The sequence below is a fragment of the Calypte anna genome, chromosome 2, assembly GCF_003957555.1.
Source record: "Calypte anna isolate BGI_N300 chromosome 2, bCalAnn1_v1.p, whole genome shotgun sequence".
Taxonomy (NCBI): domain Eukaryota; kingdom Metazoa; phylum Chordata; class Aves; order Apodiformes; family Trochilidae; genus Calypte; species Calypte anna.
In genome coordinates, this window is record NC_044245.1 from 145,878,118 (window position 1) to 145,898,460 (window position 20,343).

A 20,343-nucleotide genomic window follows, 5' to 3' on the forward strand; every position below is an offset into this window, starting at 1 on the left:
TAGATAATTACAGTTTTCATATTTGAGGCCACGGGTGACTGTGAGCAAACTCTATACAACCCTGCTCTTCTCTAACAACCCAAATGGAGCCAGCAGAACTTCCCAGGCTGCAATGTATCACTAATATTATTTCCAAAAAACAAATGTCAGCAGGTTTATAATTATGACTCTTTTAATGCACTAATAACTATGGAGCTCACGTGTAGGATGAGCAGATGCTCCTCCACAGCAGTTCAAGCCAAATGTCAATCTTATGACAGAAATAGTTAGGACCTTCAATAACTCTGTGCCACATGTGAGTTCTTAGCTTCTTCCATAAAACAGTGATTCAAGGAGTAGGAAGGAAGTGTTCATATAGCTTTACCCATTTATCTCAGTATTGCAAGAGTCTGTGGCAGAGCCAACCCTATATTCCTTTCATCATCTTCAAGTCTAACACAGTTCAGCCCTACACCCTACAGAGAAACCCCATGCACCTGCTGAAGCACTTTGAAAGACATTTAGTCCCTTTGCAGTGGGTTGTAAAGCAAGTTCTCAGCCATCAGGGAAATCTCTCAGTGCATGAGCATGTCTGGTGTGCCACTAAAGCAAACCCATGTATAGTTGGGTCATTAAACCTCACAAAATCCAATCAGACTTTACAACACCAGCCTAAAGGCTGCCACCATAATTACCAAGATGAGATCACAAGACAGATATGCTAACTTGATAGAATCTGAGTTATATTCATCTTGATGCCCATTCATTCAACACAGATTTGTCCCCTGAGCCCTGATACTTTTGAAAATATGATTGGAAACTTACTGAGAGGTGGTATTTTTTCTTGATATTATGATGAGGTTTCCAAGCACCATATAGATGGTGCATCAGTATAGACCAAAGCAATTTCATTACAGTGGGTGCATCACAAAATCACCAGCTGTTATCTTGGTAATCAAATAATTCTTACTGATATCTCTCTACTGGCCACAGGTTTGTTCTGCTTTAAAGTAGTCAGAAGAAACTCAATGAAGTCAAGAAACTGTCACTGTTTGGGCACAGTATGGGTAAGTGGTCAAACACACACTATACTGTTTAACAAAAATTAAAAAAAAATTAAAAAGTGGAAAAAGTTTCTAAAGTGTTAAAAAATTATTAAGATCCATGACTTACCGGTGCACCTACATAGCCTTTAATTCCTGGAGGCCCCTGTTTGCCCTCGGATCCCTGTCAAGAAATTGAGATACAGTAAAATACCAGAAACTGCCTCACATACAAGACAAAGAATAAGAACAGTTATTCAGAAATGTAGCTGGCACTCCTGGGCCCCCAGGGGCTGTTGAGGCTTCTCAGCTGTTGCAGTGTTAATACCCAGAGCAGTGTTTGACTTTCCAGCTACTTCCCCAAAGTGACACCCAATGTGTTCTCCTGTCCTCAGTCCTCAGACATCACCAAGTTTTATCCTTCAGTCTTGCCCCAGAGAGGCAAATTATCCCATGCCAATTCCTTTACAGGTTATTTCAGAAGTTTTGGTAATTGTAGTTATTGCCTGCCTGTTGTACAGAGAGTGGCTCAGCTCCTGAACATCATGTTGGGGAACAAAGCACAGGGGAACACTGCTGCAAATGCTGCATCCCAGCATAAACAGACCACAGACTTCAAAGTGTTCCATATTTTGAAGGGTAAATGAAAAGAAACATATCAGAACTATATTCTTCAGTTTGCTTTCAGCATAAATGAGAGAAATTCAGCAGAATTTCATCTGGTTACACACTGAACCTCTGCCTGGAGAATGTAAACTGAAATGGAGAGCAGTCTCACTGTGCTTTTATGAGCCTTACAATTACTGAAGTTAGTTTGGATTCTCAGCTAAACAGGATGAGCCCTCAGAGCCATCCTGAGCAGACAGCCTGGGCCTGACAAGGTGGCCATGAGAGCTGGTTTCTTATACCTATTATATCACCTTTTTGTATGATTATTTTGAAACTAATCTCCTTTTCCTCGTTCCTTTTTTTTTTCTCATCTTCTTAACTCCCTGTCCTGGGTTGCTGTAGTGGATCAGGATCAAGATTTAATCTTAAATAATGTCTACTTTTCATACTAATGGATGATTCTTATTAGAAAATAAATAAATAAAAAAATTGAGATGTCTTTGCAGTGAACTGTTAGCAGAATGAATTGCTTTTTTAGCTGTGCATGTCCTATAACAGCTGGCAGAAAGGATCAGGCATTCACTTAAATCTCAGCCTTCAGCATGCAGAAAAACACTGCTACTAAAGTCCAGGCAAAAAACTCTACAGAAATAAAGACCTGGTCCAGGTTGTCTGGATTATCAAAGTCCAACTCAATACCATTACATAAAATGTTGTTGTAACACACAGCAAAAATTATAGAGGAACTGGGTCTGTCTGGATAAGAAGACTTCCTGATCCCACTCAAGGCCTGTGTTGAGATCATGTCTGGTAAACCAGAGAAGAGTGAGACCTTCAACAGCTGAAGTAAACGAGAAGAAGGGAATTTGTCAAAATGAAACTCTTAACCTACTATATTTCAAAGCCTTGATTTTCTTTCCCCTCGCTCTGTTTTTTCTATCAAGTGCAGATAACTGTCAGTTCAGATGGGAACACCACAGATACAGTGATGCTGTAGCAATGACAGCCACAAAAAAAGTCTCTTTAAACTTTTATTAAAAATACAGGTAAAAAGAAAGGAAAAGTTGAATATTTGCTCAGGATTTTACAAGCTAAAGGGCCTGGCATCAAAAATTCAAGCTTTGCTTCACTGCTACAGTATCATACAGTGACTCGTGCCATGGCCTTTTTTTTCTGGACCCACAGACTCCATTTAAATTAACCTGCCAAGTCCCACATATTTATGTGGGAGACCTTTTCCATTAAGCAGTGAATATTTCTTGCCATTCAGACCACTGTGGCATCTTCTATAACCAGAAGTTCAAACACTGATTAGCACAGCTCTGACTTTGAGACTTCTTCTTTGCTTCCATCAGCTCGTAACCAGAAAGATCATTTGTCCTTCTTGGTGAGCTATGAAGTTTACCCACCAAGTGTTAAGAAAAAAACCACCACCAAAAAGGCAAAATACAAAAAAACCCAAAAAAACAAAACCAAAAAAAAACCAAAAAAACAAACCACATTTTTATGATAAAAACATTGAGCTGGGAACAATCTCCCCTAGGGACTTCCCAGAGCAGCAAAAAGCAGTAAAACTGGAGATAATATATTGAGGCCATTTCATTCCTGTAACCCATCCGTGTACCCTAATGGGCTCATCATGCATTACAGTACCTCTGTGGTTTGAAGTCCTATTACCAGAAGACTGCAGGACCTTTATCTGTGCTACTGGAAGCTTCACACCATTAATGAGATCTGTAAAAGTTCCTTAAAAGAGAGTGCTGGCAATTCCCACTGAGGCAAAAGACTGGAAATCCCTCAGCCAAGCCTGGAGCCTGATGTAGACCCCACAGACACTGTATTGGTGCTGATGATTTTAAGTCAAAAGAAGGGGTCTGGCAAAAAAATTATTATTACAACAGAAATTGGACATGTGACCTTCCAACTGCTCCACCTCTGCCCACCTCTACACACCTTGTTTCACACTGGGAAGGTGTCTGGGCTTTACACCAAGGAGTAGATCCACATTTTAGATTTTAAAGCCCTGTCAGCAGTCAGGATTATTTCTTAATATAGCTCAGGACCAGTCCAGCTCAAAGACACTGCATATAGTCAGTGCATTCACTGAAGTAAATAAAAATCATTGTGAAAGCTCATGAACATTATATATTTAACCACTGTAGTTGAGAGGCTGAGGTTAGCCAGCTCTTCCCTGAGAACACTTGGAATTGTTTAGTAAGACTTCTTCAGGTCCAGCCCTACCAGCACCTAAACTGCTCATCCAAGAATTCAGAACTTCTTTTTGTTCAACATTGCTTCATTTCCTGGCTGAACTGTATGTGCCTGATCATCCCAGTGGGAAATAAGGAACATTTTCCAGAAACAAGCCCTTCTAGAGGTAGATGTAGATGCCTTAGTTTAGGTTGGTTTATAAACACTTTGCAAAGCAAGGAAAAGGAACTCCACACCATGAGGTGCATCGTGAAGTCTGCTGGGTTTTAATGACATGTGGTTAATATCCAGGACAGAAAATATTTATTTATTGATATGATAGGAGAGATACAACTGACAGGCATTTGTGGGTGATGAATCCAGCTTAATTTTATCCACCCCCAAATCCCACTGGAGGACAAAACAATAACAAGGGTGACTCCAGTCAGCCCAGCCCTGCTTTGGAGCTGTCATTTATTCATCCTCTGAGTGTGCTGCCATGTAGCTTGCACAATCCAACCCTTCATGTTGCTGAAGGCAAGATGGATCCCACAGAGAACCATGGGATGGCTGCCAACTATTGATGCTAATCCACAAACACACCATTAGTTCCAGTACTCTTCTGATGAGACTTTCGGAAATGATGAACATTTCCCTCTATAAAAAAAAAACAAACAAACATTTGGAGCAAGCACCTCACCAGAGCTGAGAAACCAAGAAGAAGCTACAAAAATTAACTGCTTCATGGAGACCTGGGAGAGAGCCACATGACAATCAGGACTACATATGTCTAATTGCAGGTGTTTAAGTCCTGTTTGAGAACAAAGGCATCAGTGAACCTAATAGGAGGTTCAGATGACCAGATACAGCTCTTCCAGAAAGACCTTTGTACAGGAACAGAACTGGGTAAAACAATCTGCTGTCCTTGCAGCACCTTTCATAGGCTGAGCTAAACTTGCTATGCATGACCCCTGAAAACACACTTGTCAATCCAGTGCACCATCTTCTTTTATTATATTATTACATTATAATATTTTATTATGTTCTTGTTGTTATATATATATATATATATATATATTCTTCTATTCTATTCTATTCTTTCATTATATTCTTGTTGTTGTAACAAGGCTGAAACCAGCAGATGGGTAGTTACCCTCTTGGCTACCAGTGAGCAAAGCAAGGAGAGCTGAGGTTTTTAAAGAAGATCAATGAGAAACACTTCAAAATTTAGGCACATTTCTGATGCTCAGCTAAATCTCACTAGATCCATGCTGAGAAGCATCTTGTTTGAAATAAACCCAGTGATATAAGCATTAGTTCAGGTTATGTATCACTTTGCAGCTGTCTACTGAAGCTCCTAAAATAGAAACATCCATGCTAGGATATCTCCATGGGTTTATTCTTTTCCCAGTCATAGAGTAGAGATAAATAATAATTGTCACTTCCATCTTTGCAGGAGTTGGGAAGGCTTACTGAAAACATGAAGCAAGCCTTGTGTGCTCCAAAACAAGTTCTCCATCTATGCTGTTGATTAAACAAATGGTATTTCCTCTTATATACATTGCCTAATTGCTGATACCTCCGCAGACCTTTGATGAAAATGAGAATTTTGGGTTGATTAAGCAGTGAGAATATGAAAAGTCACAACCAAAAAGTAATTCAAAGAACCCATGCTTACAAAAAGTTAGTGAAAAAAATATACCTTTCCATATAAAGAAGAAAATGGAAAGCTTACCTTTGGACCTGCTGGGCCAGGAAGTCCAAATGCTCCTGGTCGTCCTGGTTCACCCTTCAAGTAACAGAAATATAGTTGGTAAATTCTAACCTTTTCTATATAAAGGCTAGGATGGCTCAAAGCAGGCATTATGTAAAGCTTTACAAACAGAAGCTCCAGTCAGTATCTACAGACCTGCATATCACTATCCAGAGATCTGAAAGTTTGCCATGTGCTGTCATCACAAAAAGAAAAGTAGACAAACTGAAACCTGAAGCAGCTGCTCATCTGCTTGTCAAACACAACCACCTGAGTAGCAAGAAGTGAGTTCCATAAGCTGAGAACACCTTGCACCAACTGCAATCTACAAACATGGATTCCCTGGAGGTAACGCATTTGGTCTCTAATTGTGACCTTTTACTGCAAGAATCACATCCTATAGGAAATTCTGGAAGTCACTGCCTGATCTCAGACTATGCCATGTGTGATGTGATGAAGTAGCATCAGTCCTGGAAGCTATTTCGGAAAATTATCATGGCTTTTCTGAAGTGGGACAGGCAGGCACAAAGCAGAAACAAGATGAAAGTAACAGGAAAAAAAAGAGCTACTACATTTGCATGTATCTGACCTTCCAAAGGGTCTTTTCCCCAAGTTCCTCCAGTCACCACCAAATGACCACAAAAAGACAGTGACAAATGTCCTGATAAATGTCCACCATTGGGATGCAGATAACTCAAAGGGATGGTGCTCAAGCAGAAGAAAGGAGAGGAAAGTCTAAAACACATTTATGAGATGCTGGAAAATGTGTTTGTAGCTTTATGCATCAACTGTAGTCCTTTAGGGGCACTATTTGGTATGCTTCATCCCTTGAGCTCACCCTACACCTCTTCTTTGCTCTTACCTTTTACCACAAGAGGAATTCAGGTCCTTGTTTCTGTGACCAAGATACCTTTTTTCATTCACCTCTGCCCACTGTGGAAGCCCAAGATGTTCCCCTGCATGCCCTGCTACCTCCACTACCTGGTGACTCTTTGTCAAGCAAATGTCCAAGCTCTGCAGCAGCAGCTATTACCCAACAGAGCCAAAGCAGTAAGTCCTAAACCACAGGCTGCTACCACTGCCCCCTTTTTCACCTTAATGAACAGAACCAGAGGTGCCCTGGGAGCCTCTCAGGGTGGTTTATCCGTGTGATTCCTTCCATTACTGCAAGCATGTGAGGGAGAGTGCTGGGGCTATTAACCTCTTGCTATTTGTTTCTGCCACTCCTCCAGTGGCCATACAAATCCCCAAGCCACGTCCCACTCAATACAGATTGATTTCCACTGCCTGCCTTGCATGGAAAGGCAAGGATTACATGGAAGGCACAAAAAAGGCTTACGGCTTCTCCTTTTGCTCCATCCCTCCCAGGAGGACCAGGTGGGCCCAGGGACCCCTGTAACAAGAACAGAATGACCATCAGCACGGTGTTAACACCCACTGCAAGCATGAGGGCATGAGTAAATATCAAGACAAGAATAAGGTATGAGGAGAATCATTTCAGGACAAACAGTTATTATTTACTGTCTCTGGAGGAGCTGCTGCTGACATTAACACACCATGGCCAATTGGTGAGATGATAATATGGAACTAGGTACTCTTGGCTACTTAATTCACTCAAGAATGAATTAATATAAAAGCTCTGTAGCTAATTAGACATGTAACCCTTGAGTCATCTCCCCTCAGCCTCTCTGTCCACTATTCCATTGTCACAAAACATGATGTTTTGTCACTAAATAACCATTAATTTTAAAATGTTTTTTTCTTAATTCCATGTTCATACAGCATCCATCCCAAAATTTAAAAGCCTCCAGGCACAGCTATGATGCACATAAGTAATGAGCCTAAAAGCAAACAGAAAAGAAGTCTTGTAAAACTTAAGCAGCCCTCAGAAACTACCCTGGCCACTGGGAATTTTCAGAGCTGTGAATGTGCAAAGCTGTGGAAAACAAAGTAATAGAAAAGCAGGCACCACTTTTTAAATCTTCCTATGCATCAAGAGGAGTGGGACTAAATTATTGAGGTTGGCAGCACCACAGCTAATGGGGACTGCAGCAAGCACAGAGGAAAGGGAAGTTTTGCTGCATGCAGCTGGCAGTATAAAGAATAAACAGAGAATGGAAAGGTAATCACCACACAACAGGCATGCCAATGTACAGGGTGATGAACTGACTCAGTGATTTTACTTGTAGGCACTGCAGCAATTTGTTTTGAAGTGCATTGTGAAAAAAGGCACAAACCAGAAACAGACCTGGGCACTGCAAACTGCCCCTCTGGGCTCTGATTAACCTGATTTGGCTTGCTGTGCACTGCTTGGTGGGGGATTTTTACCTTGCAATCCTGAACATTTGCTGGTTTACAAGAGGTGGAAAAAGTTTAAACTCCAAAAATCCCTCCTGTAAATGTGGTTTAAGGCATATCTGACAAATGTGTCCAAAGCAAACACAAGTCAGTAAGAGTAAGCTCGGCACAGGCTAATTAGGATAATTATTTTATTTTTAAGATCGTGACATAGTAAGCAATTAAAGACCATCTCAGCCCAAAATTTACTTATGTTCAGTGCAAGAAAGAGCATGATAATCTTCATCCTTCAGCACCTCATATCAAAGCACCACTGATGTTCTGTATGTGGAGGCATTAGCACTGTGCTTATATTCTGCTTTAGACTCCTACTCCATTTTGGAGTTTTTCAAAGTTTAGATAAAGTTCATGCCCTTGAAATCTCCAAACATTTGTAAAATTTGGCTGAGCACTATCCAAAAGCTTAAAGATTTTAAGGTGCACTGAAAAATAGTACAACAGCATAGTGTAACAGAGGTAAAACAAAAGAATTAGAGAGCAGCCTGTTTCATTAGCTTTCCACAATAGCTTAGATGTAACTTTTCACAATGTAATTAATAAAGACTCAGGCTTACTTTTTCTCCTTTATCACCTTTCAGTCCAGGGAAGCCAGGGAGGCCTTCTTCACCCTAAAGCACCGATGGAAAAAAAAACTTCCATGAAATGCCAAAGCATACTGAGGTATTTTTGTGTATTTTAGGTGGGACAGTCATCATCTGTTGAGTCTTGAGTCCAAATTCTCTGCATTGCTGTGATGATGCTGTTTACAGTCACCTGTAACTTTTTATAAGGGCAGATAGGGACATGATGAAGGGAATAGTGTCAGACAGGAAGATGATAGATTTAGACTGGAAATTAGGAAGAAATTCCTCACTGTTAGAGTGGTGAGACACTGGCACAGGCTTCCCAGGAAAACCATGGATGCTCCCTCCCTGGAAGTGTTCGAGGCCAGGTTTTATGGGGCTTGGAGCAGCCTGGTCTAGTAAGATGTGTTCTTGCCCCATGGCACGGGGGTTGGAAATGGATGAACTTTAAAACCTTCCCAACCAAACCATTCTGATTCTCTGATAGTCCACAGCTATCTTCACCAAAGATTCAAAAGCAGGTTTCAGGCAGAGCTCTGGGGATGGAGGAGGATTATGCCTGCTGCCATGGGGTACTTGGTGGTGATCCAGCAGCCTGCTTATGTTCATGCTCCAACTGATGTCTCCCAGGTTTTAACATTGCTGGATTTTACAAGAGATGTTGACATGAGTCCTTCAATGGACTCTTACCAGTGCCTCTGCTGCCTGAAGCACTGGACATCAATTTGTGGGATGTAAAACCACTGGCACTTCTGGCAAAGCAGAGCTAAGCAGCTGAGAGCTTTATCCTCATCAGCTTTTGTGAAAACCTAATAACATAGAAGAATCCTATTGAAAAAGCATTAAAGTGGCTAAGTCGATGTAAATATTTCTAAGTTGCCCGTGTAAGTATATAAGTGGTGACCACCATGGAAGTGGTCGCTTACATATTTAGATAAATTCAGGCTAAATTCCACCACTCTCAGTCTTTGTATTTCTTTCCTGAATGAGTAGTCAGAAGACCTAAATAGATGTATTCATTGAGCAAGGTTCCAGGCAGTGTCAGACAGTATGACAAAATCTGGCCTTATATATTTTTAAGTATATTTGTCACTTAGAGGTTAATAAAAGAATGTATCTGTAAAGTATTTGTACTGTATATGCAGTTGAAGTCATTCAATACTTTTATAATCACATTTCTTGGTAACTGAATCTTTGTGAAGCACTCAGTCTAGAATTTGCAGTGCAGCTCGTGGTAAAAATCTGATTTTCTATATTTGAATGCTTCTCTAATGAGATAGAAAACCCATCAAATACCAAATATGATTTTTAAGGAAATTACTTGCTCTAAGAGATCAATATAACTTGAAGGAACTGCTGTTCTATGGCAAAGTGTTCAACATAAGAAGGAAAACTATTTATATCTTTTTTATGCAAAGTAAAGAAAAACAGTTAATTAGCCCTTTGCTTGCCTTTTTTTCTTCCCCATGAAGTAACTACTCCTTCACACAGCTGAAGAAATGAATGGCAGCTGCAGTCAGTAACTCTGATGCACAGTGCCCATAGAGCCTTTCCTGCTGGGCAGGACCTCTTGAGGTTTCAAGTCCAACTTCCCAGTCCAAGCAACAAGAAATTCAGATCCAGTTCTTTGAATTTAATCAAATTTCATGTGGAAAACCTCCAACAATAAGGTTACTCCTTTTCCCAGATGCACATGGCAGCTTGCCTCCAAAGCCAATAGCATCCCAGGAAGAGAAAAATACTTCTGCATCTCTTTTCTTAACTAAAGCAGTATGATTTTGTCCTTTTGACTTATAACAGATCTCAAGCAGCTGCCTAAAAGATGGTAAGCCCAGAGCAGATCTCTTCACCCTCACAGCTGAGAGGCTGTATGGGCATTTGCAGGACAGTGCTGTAGACTTTTCCCACTTTAGTGACTCTTCATGCCAGCTTATCTGCCTGAATTGACAGCCACTGACCAGGTCACCAAGCAGGGAATTTGTGATACAGCAAAGCCCAGCATTACAAGAAGCTCACTAAAGAAATTTTTTTCACCTGTTTCTACTTCCATCGTTCTCTCTGCTGCATAAACTGGAGCACCACATGCCACACATTGGACAGTCTGGGACAGAGCTGATCCTTAAAACAAAATTTTTCCTCCTTGTAGTAGAAATCTTCTTGTGTCCACCTCAGGATAAAACTGCACAAAAGCAACTTGGGCTTTAGACATAGGCTTTAACTTCTCCTGGAGAGCAACCACTGAACCCCACCAGGCTACAGAATGGAAAGGGTCCCTAATTTTTGCTCTTTCTACTGACTCCCCATTAACCCTTGGCTAAAGCTTTCTACCCTTCACTGAGCAGAAAAACCTGTCAGGCTAAAGGTAGCTTTGGCAAATGTCTGAAACCTAATACAAGCACAAGAAGAGATTATGTTGCCTGTGTCAACATGCTCCTGTTCACAAAGTAAACTGTAAATTACAGGAGTAAGCAGCAGAAGAGAGGAAGAAGCAGAAAAGCATCAGCTCTGCTGTGCTTGCAGAGTGCCAGAGCAGCTGTGAGAAGCAGGGATGGGAAAGCAACCAACAGCTCACACACTGAACTCCCAGCCAGTTGCCAAAAACCTCTGCTGAGGATGCAGCAAACTGGAGCAAAGTCTTGTTGCCACAGTAATTTACACCAGGAAACTCTTTTACTTTTTTTCAGCTACAAACCTTCATGAATTGCATCACAGAACAATCAACTTCTCACTTGCCTACCAGATTTTTTGATCAGGTAAAATCCCAAATATTGTGCTCAGCAACCTGCTCAGACCTAGGGAAGCACCCAAAAGATGTCTGTTCCCTCCCATCACCCCCTCCAATTAAGTCAGTTTAGGTGTCAAAAGAACTTACTTCCTTCTCCAGCACTTCTGGTCTGAAGGGCTCTGCTACTGCATCTATCTTTGGAAGGGATCTTAAAGCTCATCTAGTTCCAACCCCCCTGGCCATGGGTAGGAAAACCTTGGAAACCATTTTCTAAAGCCAGGGAAAGTTGCAATGGGAGAATGACAAAAATGGCCAAAGAAGATATCACAGAAGCCTGAACTAACATCGTTCAAGAGGAGTTCTTGCTAGGGAGGTTACATCTCCAGTAACTAACCCCAAAAGAGAGGGAAGAGGTTTTCCTAAGAAGTGTCCCCTTTCCAGGCTCTTGAGCATGTTGTCCTTTTCATATGCACTGGAAAGGACTGCTTCATGCTCTGTGCTTCACAGCCAATGGCCTTTGATTGAACATTTACACAGATGAAGACAGTAAACACCTCCATTAGCTCAACATTGACAAAATATTTGTCAAAAGATCCTAGGTGTGGCAAGTTGCCATCTGACCAAAAGCAACCAGAGGACTTTTCTTGTAAATCTGGCTGAGGAGATAGCGGTGAGCAAGAGAGGTCCTGCAAGCATTGAGTCCATATACTGACACAGAATTTAGATTACTTAGCACACAGCCAGCTACCTGATTCTACAAATGCCATTTTTTCCCTTTTCCTTAGTTATTCTATAATTAGTTACTTGAATTATAGCAACGCCTCATTTGTTCCCTGCTTGGGTCACTCTGCTGGACACTGGATGAATAAACATTAAATGACAGTCACTACACCACAAAGCTGAGTTCAAAACTACAAGCAGTGTGTAAATATAATAAATAGCAGAGGCAGAGTGCACGGGCCAGAGGAATAGCTGCCAAGCAGACATGGCCTCCAAGTGCACTGGGCTGAAGGATCCAGGCACCACACTGGGAAAACAGGGCAGGCTTCAGCAGCTGGCATCGAGCCCTGAGGAAGAAAAGCTTCTGGCATTCCTTGCACCAAGGCCAAACCTAGCTATGCCACTGAGAGGGATAAAAAGGATACTTTATACCCACAGAGTGGCTGGGTTCCCAGCTTCAATACAATGAGATTCTGGGGGTGACATGAAAACCACACCTGCTAATGCCACGCTTGACTACTGCCACCCATCTGCTTCGTGAATATCTGAACCTCGAAGGCTGTCCCGTTCTGGAGAAACATCTGGGTAAAAATAGGATGGTAACAAGGGCCTCCAGGGAAGTGGGAACAAGCAGCAAAGGCAGAAAAGACTCTTGTTAAGGAGGTCAACAGAACAGAGTTTTCAAGGCAGCTTCCCTTAGTCTCAGCCTGCACTTTCTGGAGTATTTTTATGCTGTAGGTGGTGTGACCTTTTGCTTCCTTGGACACTAGTTTTTTGGACAAAAACTTGAATGTGTAGGTGGTGTTACCATTGAGGAAATGTCTTAATAAATATGTCAGCTTGGCTAAAGAAGTTCCTAAAATACTGAGTACTGCAAGCTCTGAGAATGTAGCACTAGACAAATCACTCTGAAAACTCCATCTTTAATTCCTCAAAGAATTGATATAAATTCTGCAAGCAATTTAGGAAGGGTTTTTTGAGCTATTCTGAAACAAAATATTTAGGCAGAGTTCAATAAAAAAGAGTGAATTTTGAATTTGCTTTTATTTATTTTTTAATGAAAGTGTTCAGTGACACACACATGATACAGAGCAAGACCTAAGCCCTACCTCTGCCTTTCCTGGGGGTCTCAAAGTGGGTCTTACATGGGTATATGGTGTGCTTAGATCCAATGGACAAAAGCAAATGCCACATCATAAGGAAATTCACAGCACAGAAATCTTTTGGCTGCTACATACAAAGTACTGGGTGACAAACAATCAAGATACTTCCATTGTCCTCAAGTGTATAATTCATTAAAAATATGGAAGTATGGACACACACAGATAGGTTCCTTTATTATATTGTGTTCATCAGCAGTGTTATCCCATTCCTGCATTTGAGCAAGGATGTCTTCTTGGCTTGGCACATGGCTTTACCAGATCACACCAGGTTAGTGATCCCTCCATGGTCATAAAGGTTGGGGATTTTTTAAAACTTCCATTACATGCTCACCATATGCACATATAGCTTAATTTGTTGCATATCATCCAACACTTCATCTCACTTGAATTATATTGAACCTCATCACCCCACAAAATTGCCTGAACATTCTGTGTATGGTTTGTGATCCATTTATACTTACATCCCTTGTAGATCCTCAGATGACTGAATGGAGATAACTATGAAATGACAAGGTAGATAACCTGGACTGCTAGCTGAAATATTTCCTCCTGAATAGGAACAAGTAATACAGGGATTTTGCCATATCCAGCCTCATTGTACAATTTCTCTGAAATGAAAGAGACCTAAAATAAAGAAGGAAGGGATCTGCAGGTATATGGAAATATACAGACATAGAACACTTCAGTATTACCTGATCCTAGAGAGACATAAATAACACCAAAAGGAATAAACCCTTGCTGAAGTTTTCAAGCAATCTACTCAAGTTTAATGCTTTTCTTTCCTCCACTTGCAGCTCTTCAAGAGCTGCCAAGTTTACAAACATTTCTTCCAACTTGAGAACAGCTGTGCCCTATAATCACATATTTTATTTCCAACTCTGGGTTGTGGTCTATGTTAATGGAAATGAGAGCAAAATAAATGAGAAAATAACGGGGGAAAATCAGTCCAAAACACATGGTTAGACTCCCATTAGCCTGTCAAATTTAAGTAAATCACTAGACTTTTCTTTCAGTTTATAGAGCAGATGACAGAAGATGGATCACTTTAAGATCAATTCTATACATTTTCTTTATTTTCTCTTCCAAAGTGGTCGACATTTAACACAAAAGTGCCACTTTTCTAATCCTAAGATGAAAAATAAAAATTCTAGCCCTGTCACATAACATCAATAAAGGTGGTGTTGGGAGACCTTCAGAAATCTACCAAGCAGAACCCCACAAATCATACATCCAAAATATTGGCAGCTCTGCAAACCTGGGGATCTATATCTACATAGGAGACAAAATAACAAGAACTGGTAAGACACAGAACAACAGGGCCAAGATGAAATGGAAACCCAAGCAAAGCTGAACTGTGCAGTGTTACTACTTCACCATTAATCCACTTTTCTTTCCTTTGTTTAACTTCACAGCATCTCTGTTAAATAAGAAGGAAGTTACAGCAGCTGTAATATTGCTTTCATCTCATGAGGGTGGCACCTCAGAGGTACCACTGAGCAGAAGACAAATGGAATGTCACAGAGTTTGGGACTAAAATAGAAATTCACTCCAGGTTTCCTGTGACTTCGGTCAGTGCTCTAATTTTGCTCTTCTCCTCTCCTGGGTCTTTGGCCTGCGTTTACCTTGACAACCTGATGTTCATAAAGAATAAACCAGAAGACCATCAATGAGTGGCCTACTGCTGATCTTTAGTTACTACTAGACCATTGGTAAAGGAGAAGAGAAGAGATATTGCATACTGGGGGTGGTCTTCATGATCAAATGCCTGAAAACATTTCCTTGAGACTATGTGTGTCTGGGAGGATGTAATATCTTTCTTTTCTAGTTGTTTTTTAATTATTATTATTTAGAAGCTACAAACTTGAGGAAGCTGAAACAAAAGATCTTACAACTTTGCCTTCAGCAGCCATACAAAATAAATACTTTCTTGGAAAATATTGTAAATTAAGAGTTTGTCTTAGAGTGGCAAGGCAAAGCAAAAGGTTTCATTAAAAGTCAGGGGTGATCTGCAGATCAATTGAGAGGCAGTGCTGCAGTGGATATATCTCACCCAACTCCATTTTCAAAAGCTGCTGACCAGACAGGCAGCACAAATGACTGCCATTCTCCAACTCAGAGATGCAGAATTCTATTAGCTTAATGATGCTAAAACCCTATTAATACCTTGGAAAATTTTACACCAAAACTGGCATTATCTTGTGCTTCCCCAAGATAAAAAATATCCTTCTCATCTTAGAGTTCACTTTGCTTCACTCTAAGAAGTGAAAAACATCTCCTCTGTTGGGTCTCTGTATTACATTCGAATGTAATCAACAGCAAGGTCATGTGGATATGACACACAAGGGACAGTAGAAATGACAGGTTTAGCTAGTCTATCAGGAGACTCAGTCCTGTGTTCATACAGCTGGTTAAATTATAGCTATGGGCATTTTTTTTTACTGCAAACATATCAATTATTCAATACATTGCAGAGAAGTCAACTGTCTCCAAAAATTACTTCCCTAGAAGAAATTCAGCTATCTTTCAAGGGTCTCTGAACCCCTGAACCTTATCATTAACAATATGGACCCTGCCACAAGACTAGAAGGCTCCATCATGACATGATGCTATTCATTGAATGTTCTTCTGGGGAGAGCATGTGACTAATTTTTCAGGAATACCAACATATGTCTTTCTCTGAAGAAACATTAACAAAATAAGTAAAACAACAGCTATGTAGCAGTTAATTTGACACATGGTCACTCATAAACCTGATACTGCAGAAGAGAGGATGCATCAGAGCTTCTTGATCTGAGCTTACCCTGATCAAGCTCACTGTAGAGTTCAGAATAGCAGAGAAACATCCTAAAGCCTTCAGTGATAGACTGCTTGCATCCCCACCATGATATACTGCCACTTGCTATGTTAAGAGATTTTTGAGAAACTGGGGTGGTCAGACAACTCTGACAACTCTTCAACTGCTGGTTCCCCTGTGACCAAGACAGGGCCAAGTGAGTACTCGCTTGAAGAAAACATCTGCAACAGAGAGAGCACAGCCAACTGCAGGGGGAAATTCTTGTGTTTGAAATATTTCTGATTAACAGCTAGAACACTTGCTCAATCAGCTGATGAAATCCGCAAATTAAGAAACAGACAAATTGTTTACAGATCCATTTAGGAGTGAATGTACTGAAGAGGAGGTAGAATCTCACAGAGGAACAGCCTGAGAAATAAACTGGACTACAATTTGCTCAGTTATCAGAAGCAGAATTAGTTGCTCCTGAAATTCCAGATTTTTTTTCTTGCATGGTTGGGGCAACTGGATCCTAAATTAAAGATATATTTTTCAGAGAGTTTGAGATGTGAAAAACATAACAGCTCTGTTACAAAAACTTCCTTGTCTCAAAGTACAAGTTGATGCTTTTCCTGGCATCTGCCACTGCCCAGGACCAGAAAAGCAGCTTGCCAAGTGCTAAAGGGAAGTGTTCATTGAAGTAGAAAAATAACCCAGTCATGTATCATGACATTGATTAATTTCTGTTCTTACATCCATAAATAGTACACAGAAAATCATTCTGGTCTTGTGGACAATTTGCCATGTACTGGTTGATATTGTGCATTGCAAGAAAAATCTGTCAATTTCTTTTGCTGTGCGTCTGGGAAGTTCCAGATACTTCAGATCTCCACACAGCAGTCAAATATTTCAGTGGTTCTGAGCACGTTATGGCAGAGGACTGTGTCAGAGTAGTCTAAACTCCATTGCCAATCTGCTCTTAAACATCTGTTGCTACTGATAGTTCACATTCACCCCTTTGAGTTTATTCTGGCACCTCACTGAAGTACAAAGAAAGCTTTTCCTCACTGTTAACACATCAACTACTCGATTATTATTCCCCTCTTTTCAGAGCCCTTTCTTTCCAGTTTCTCCCTGTTGGTTAAATGTGCAAAATCACTGATCAGTCTTATTGCTCTCTGCAATGAGCAACATCTCTCCACATCTGTCTTTAAAAGTCATGCCCAAAGTGGAGATAAAATCTTGCCTGAATTCTTATCACCACCTACTTCAAACTTGCAGTGATTTGTCTCTGCTGACTGCCAAACATACCTGAGGCTGCTTAGTCAAGTCTTTGCCAAATTTATAAAACTGTTTTGTCGAACTAGACTTTCTTGTTTATAAAATGATGCTGCTCTCTAGGTATTCTTCATCTCATAGTGTGTTGCAAAGCTCATGATCATTCTTTCTAATGGGAAATTGAGGTACAAGAAGGGGAAAAGCTAAGGCTAAGTTCCCCTGTGGAGCCAATGATATAAAGCCACAAAAGAAAACTGGGTCTGCGGGGACCCAGATCTAGTCACAGAACCAAATGCATCATGTTCTCTTGAAATAATGACCCCTTATGGCCCACTCACCATTTCATCAGGAAAATATTTTCTACAAAAAACCCACCACATTTTCCTCATCAGGCTCTTGCTACAATGTGTGTGTTCATTATCCAGCAGGATAGGCTCTGACACACAAATCACCATCCTTCTGTCAAAGCACAGACAACAGGCCTGAGGAACTTTGAAGACATAAATCTGAAGGCTTTTAAGGACATAAAAGAGGAAATTAAAGATGTCCAGGGCATCTTGCCCACTGGGCAAATAAAGAACAGCATGAAACACAGGGGTGCCATGGTCCCATCTGCACCTTCAGAGCGCCCATGAACAAGGTACCTGCACCTTCCCAGCCATGAAGGAGGGAACTCAGCCAGGCAACACCTTTGATCAATGGAAAAGGAAAAAATCTGCCTGCTTTTCTGGACAGATGTGATAATATGTAGCAGGGGGAGGGGTAAGGAACACTTAAAATGCCTTTGATAGGCTAGTGATAGCAACTTGTTTGGGGTGATACTTCAGCTCTCTGTGATTCATTAGGTTGTGAGATCCGCTTCAGAGCATATACTGCATACTGATAGGAAAGCTTTTTTGTTTTCCACCTAACAGACAGCTAATCCTTATCCATCCACTGCAAAATTGCTCTCAGGAACATCCTGCAACCAAGCAACAGCTATCGATGACAGAACCAAGGCAATCTGTTTCCCCCTCCCCTCTCCCAGCTCTTCAGGCAGAAGGACAAAGTTGGAAAATCTTGATCTCACATGCTTGCTTTCTACACTGCCACTGGATCTTGTCAGAGAAATACTCTAAACAAGTGCTAGAGACTTTGCAAACTTCTGCTTGCCAGTAGATGTCATTATATACCAGCAATGTACATGCCAGCCAGAGGCCAGTGCTGAAAAGAAATGTTTGCTAAGTTTATGTAAGACAAAACCCCCAAGTTTCTGGTGTCCTTGGACTGCTGAGAATTAAGCTGTCATGATGCACATTTAGTTTGTGATCTGGCTTTGTGTTGTTTATTACAATCTGCAGCTGTTATTCTGGGTCACATAAAACCACACAATATATATAAACCCCTCTAATTATTGTTAGGAAAAAGAACTGAATCAAGCCATGGTTATTTAGTTGTGCAGAACATACTTTACTGTAGCTAAGAGAACTCTAAAATGCTCCTCAAGCAGACTGAAGTTGCCTGCATACACAAAAGGATTTAGAATTTACTCAAAGCACTAAGCCAGATACTATACTAGTAATATACCTCACTTTTTAATCAGAAGGCTTAATACCTCACTTTTAATCAGAATTCAGGAAAGAAATGACAGATATGAATGACTCCTGTGAGATGCATGGCAGCTTTGGATATAGATGATTAATCATTATAGAGATGTTTAAGTGTTGGACTGAGAAGTTCAGTGTTGAGAAACCTTAACCAGATGAATTCAGTAGCTAAGAATGGCTCCTGAGAGATATGATTTCCAGCACAAAAAAATAAGTAAAAACCTGCTAATTTTGCACATTCATTTTTCATTGCCAGGTCAGTTTGAGCTATGCTCCCATCAGTTTTTTCTTCTGCAATAAAACAAGATCTGAGTGCTAAGAATCAGACCCTGAGGAGGCAACATTTCCACTGCCAGTCTCAAATCACTGGGTGGTTGGGGTTTGGTTTTCAAATCTCAAATTCAATAGCATCTCTAAACTTGGAGATGTTATCCCATCTTCATACTGGCAAGATGTGCTGGGGGAAAGAGCACCTGCAGGCTGATTCACAAAGGTTCTTGCTGTCTCCTTAGACTCTCAGAGCCACCCTTCATCTTACTAACCCCAGGTAATGTCCATGGTGGCATTTAAGAGTTTTGGAACTTGATGGCAATGTCTCAACACCACAGCAGCCCAAGCAAGGCCTGTAACTTAGCTGGAGCATCTTCCCTGCAGTGGGCTCAAGGTTCTAGCAGTGAAAGGACACACAAATAATCTCCTGGAATGATAACTTTTTTTAGGGGGGAAGTTGTAGGACTAAGGACTAATTCTTAGTTCATACAAGCTCAGGCTACACATCATGTAAGTGCTCAGAGAGCACTTATCCTGCCTCTAGAAGTTCAGGTGGCTGTTCACCCTCCTTTCCATTATTTTAAGCAGAGGCTCTCTCACCTTTGGTTTTTGCTTCAACCACCCTGCAGCAACCTGACCAGATATCCTGCTAATCCTCACCCTAACTTGAAGAATCACCTTCCTGTTTTGGTCTTAGAATTTATTTCTGACTTGGGACCAGACTGGTAATCTGGATTCTCATCTGAACCTGTCTGCCATCACTAACCTGATGCTCCCTTGCTGGGGTGCTGAGGAGGTCCCTGTCCTCCCAACTCCACTTTGCTTGGGGTACAGCTGGTCCTTACTGTACCCAGACAACCAGAGACCTGACTTTCAAACATAATCATGGCTCTGTGTATCTAAAATACCACTTCCAACCTAAGCCTTACCTGCAACCAAGTCCTTCTGGTGCCAAATTCATAGAATTCATAGAATGGTTTAGGTTGGAAGGGACCTTAAAGACCATCAAATTCAGATCCCCCTGTCATGGGCAGGGACACCTCCCACTAGACCAGGTTTCTTAAAATCACATCCTACCTGGCCTTGAACACTTCCAGGAAGGGGCCATTCAGAATTCCCTTGGGAAACTTGTGTCAGAGTCTCAACACCCTCACACCAAATAATTTATTCCTAATGTCTAACCCTATTATCCCCCATTCCATTGTCCTGTCACCACGTGTCTTTGTAAAAAAATCCCTCCCCAGCTTTCCTGTATCCCCTTCAGATACTGGAAGACCACTCGAAGATCTCACTGGAACCTCCTTTTCTCTAGGCTGAGCAAACTTAAATCTTT

The 20,343-nt window shown here is 41.0% G+C and overlaps 1 protein-coding gene across 1 annotated transcript in view; it reads right to left on the reverse strand.

Annotated features, from left to right (window-relative positions):
• The window catches only part of COL22A1 (collagen type XXII alpha 1 chain), a 208,414-nt gene that overhangs the window by 98,036 nt on the left and 90,035 nt on the right, over positions 1-20,343 (reverse strand). The window contains exons 12-14 of the mRNA XM_030445839.1: positions 6,914-6,967; positions 5,557-5,610; positions 1,153-1,206 (exon numbers count right to left, since the gene is read on the reverse strand). Of these exons, the coding sequence (XP_030301699.1) occupies positions 1,153-1,206; positions 5,557-5,610; positions 6,914-6,967 (162 nt within the window). The remainder of the gene's footprint in view (positions 1-1,152; positions 1,207-5,556; positions 5,611-6,913; positions 6,968-20,343) is intronic.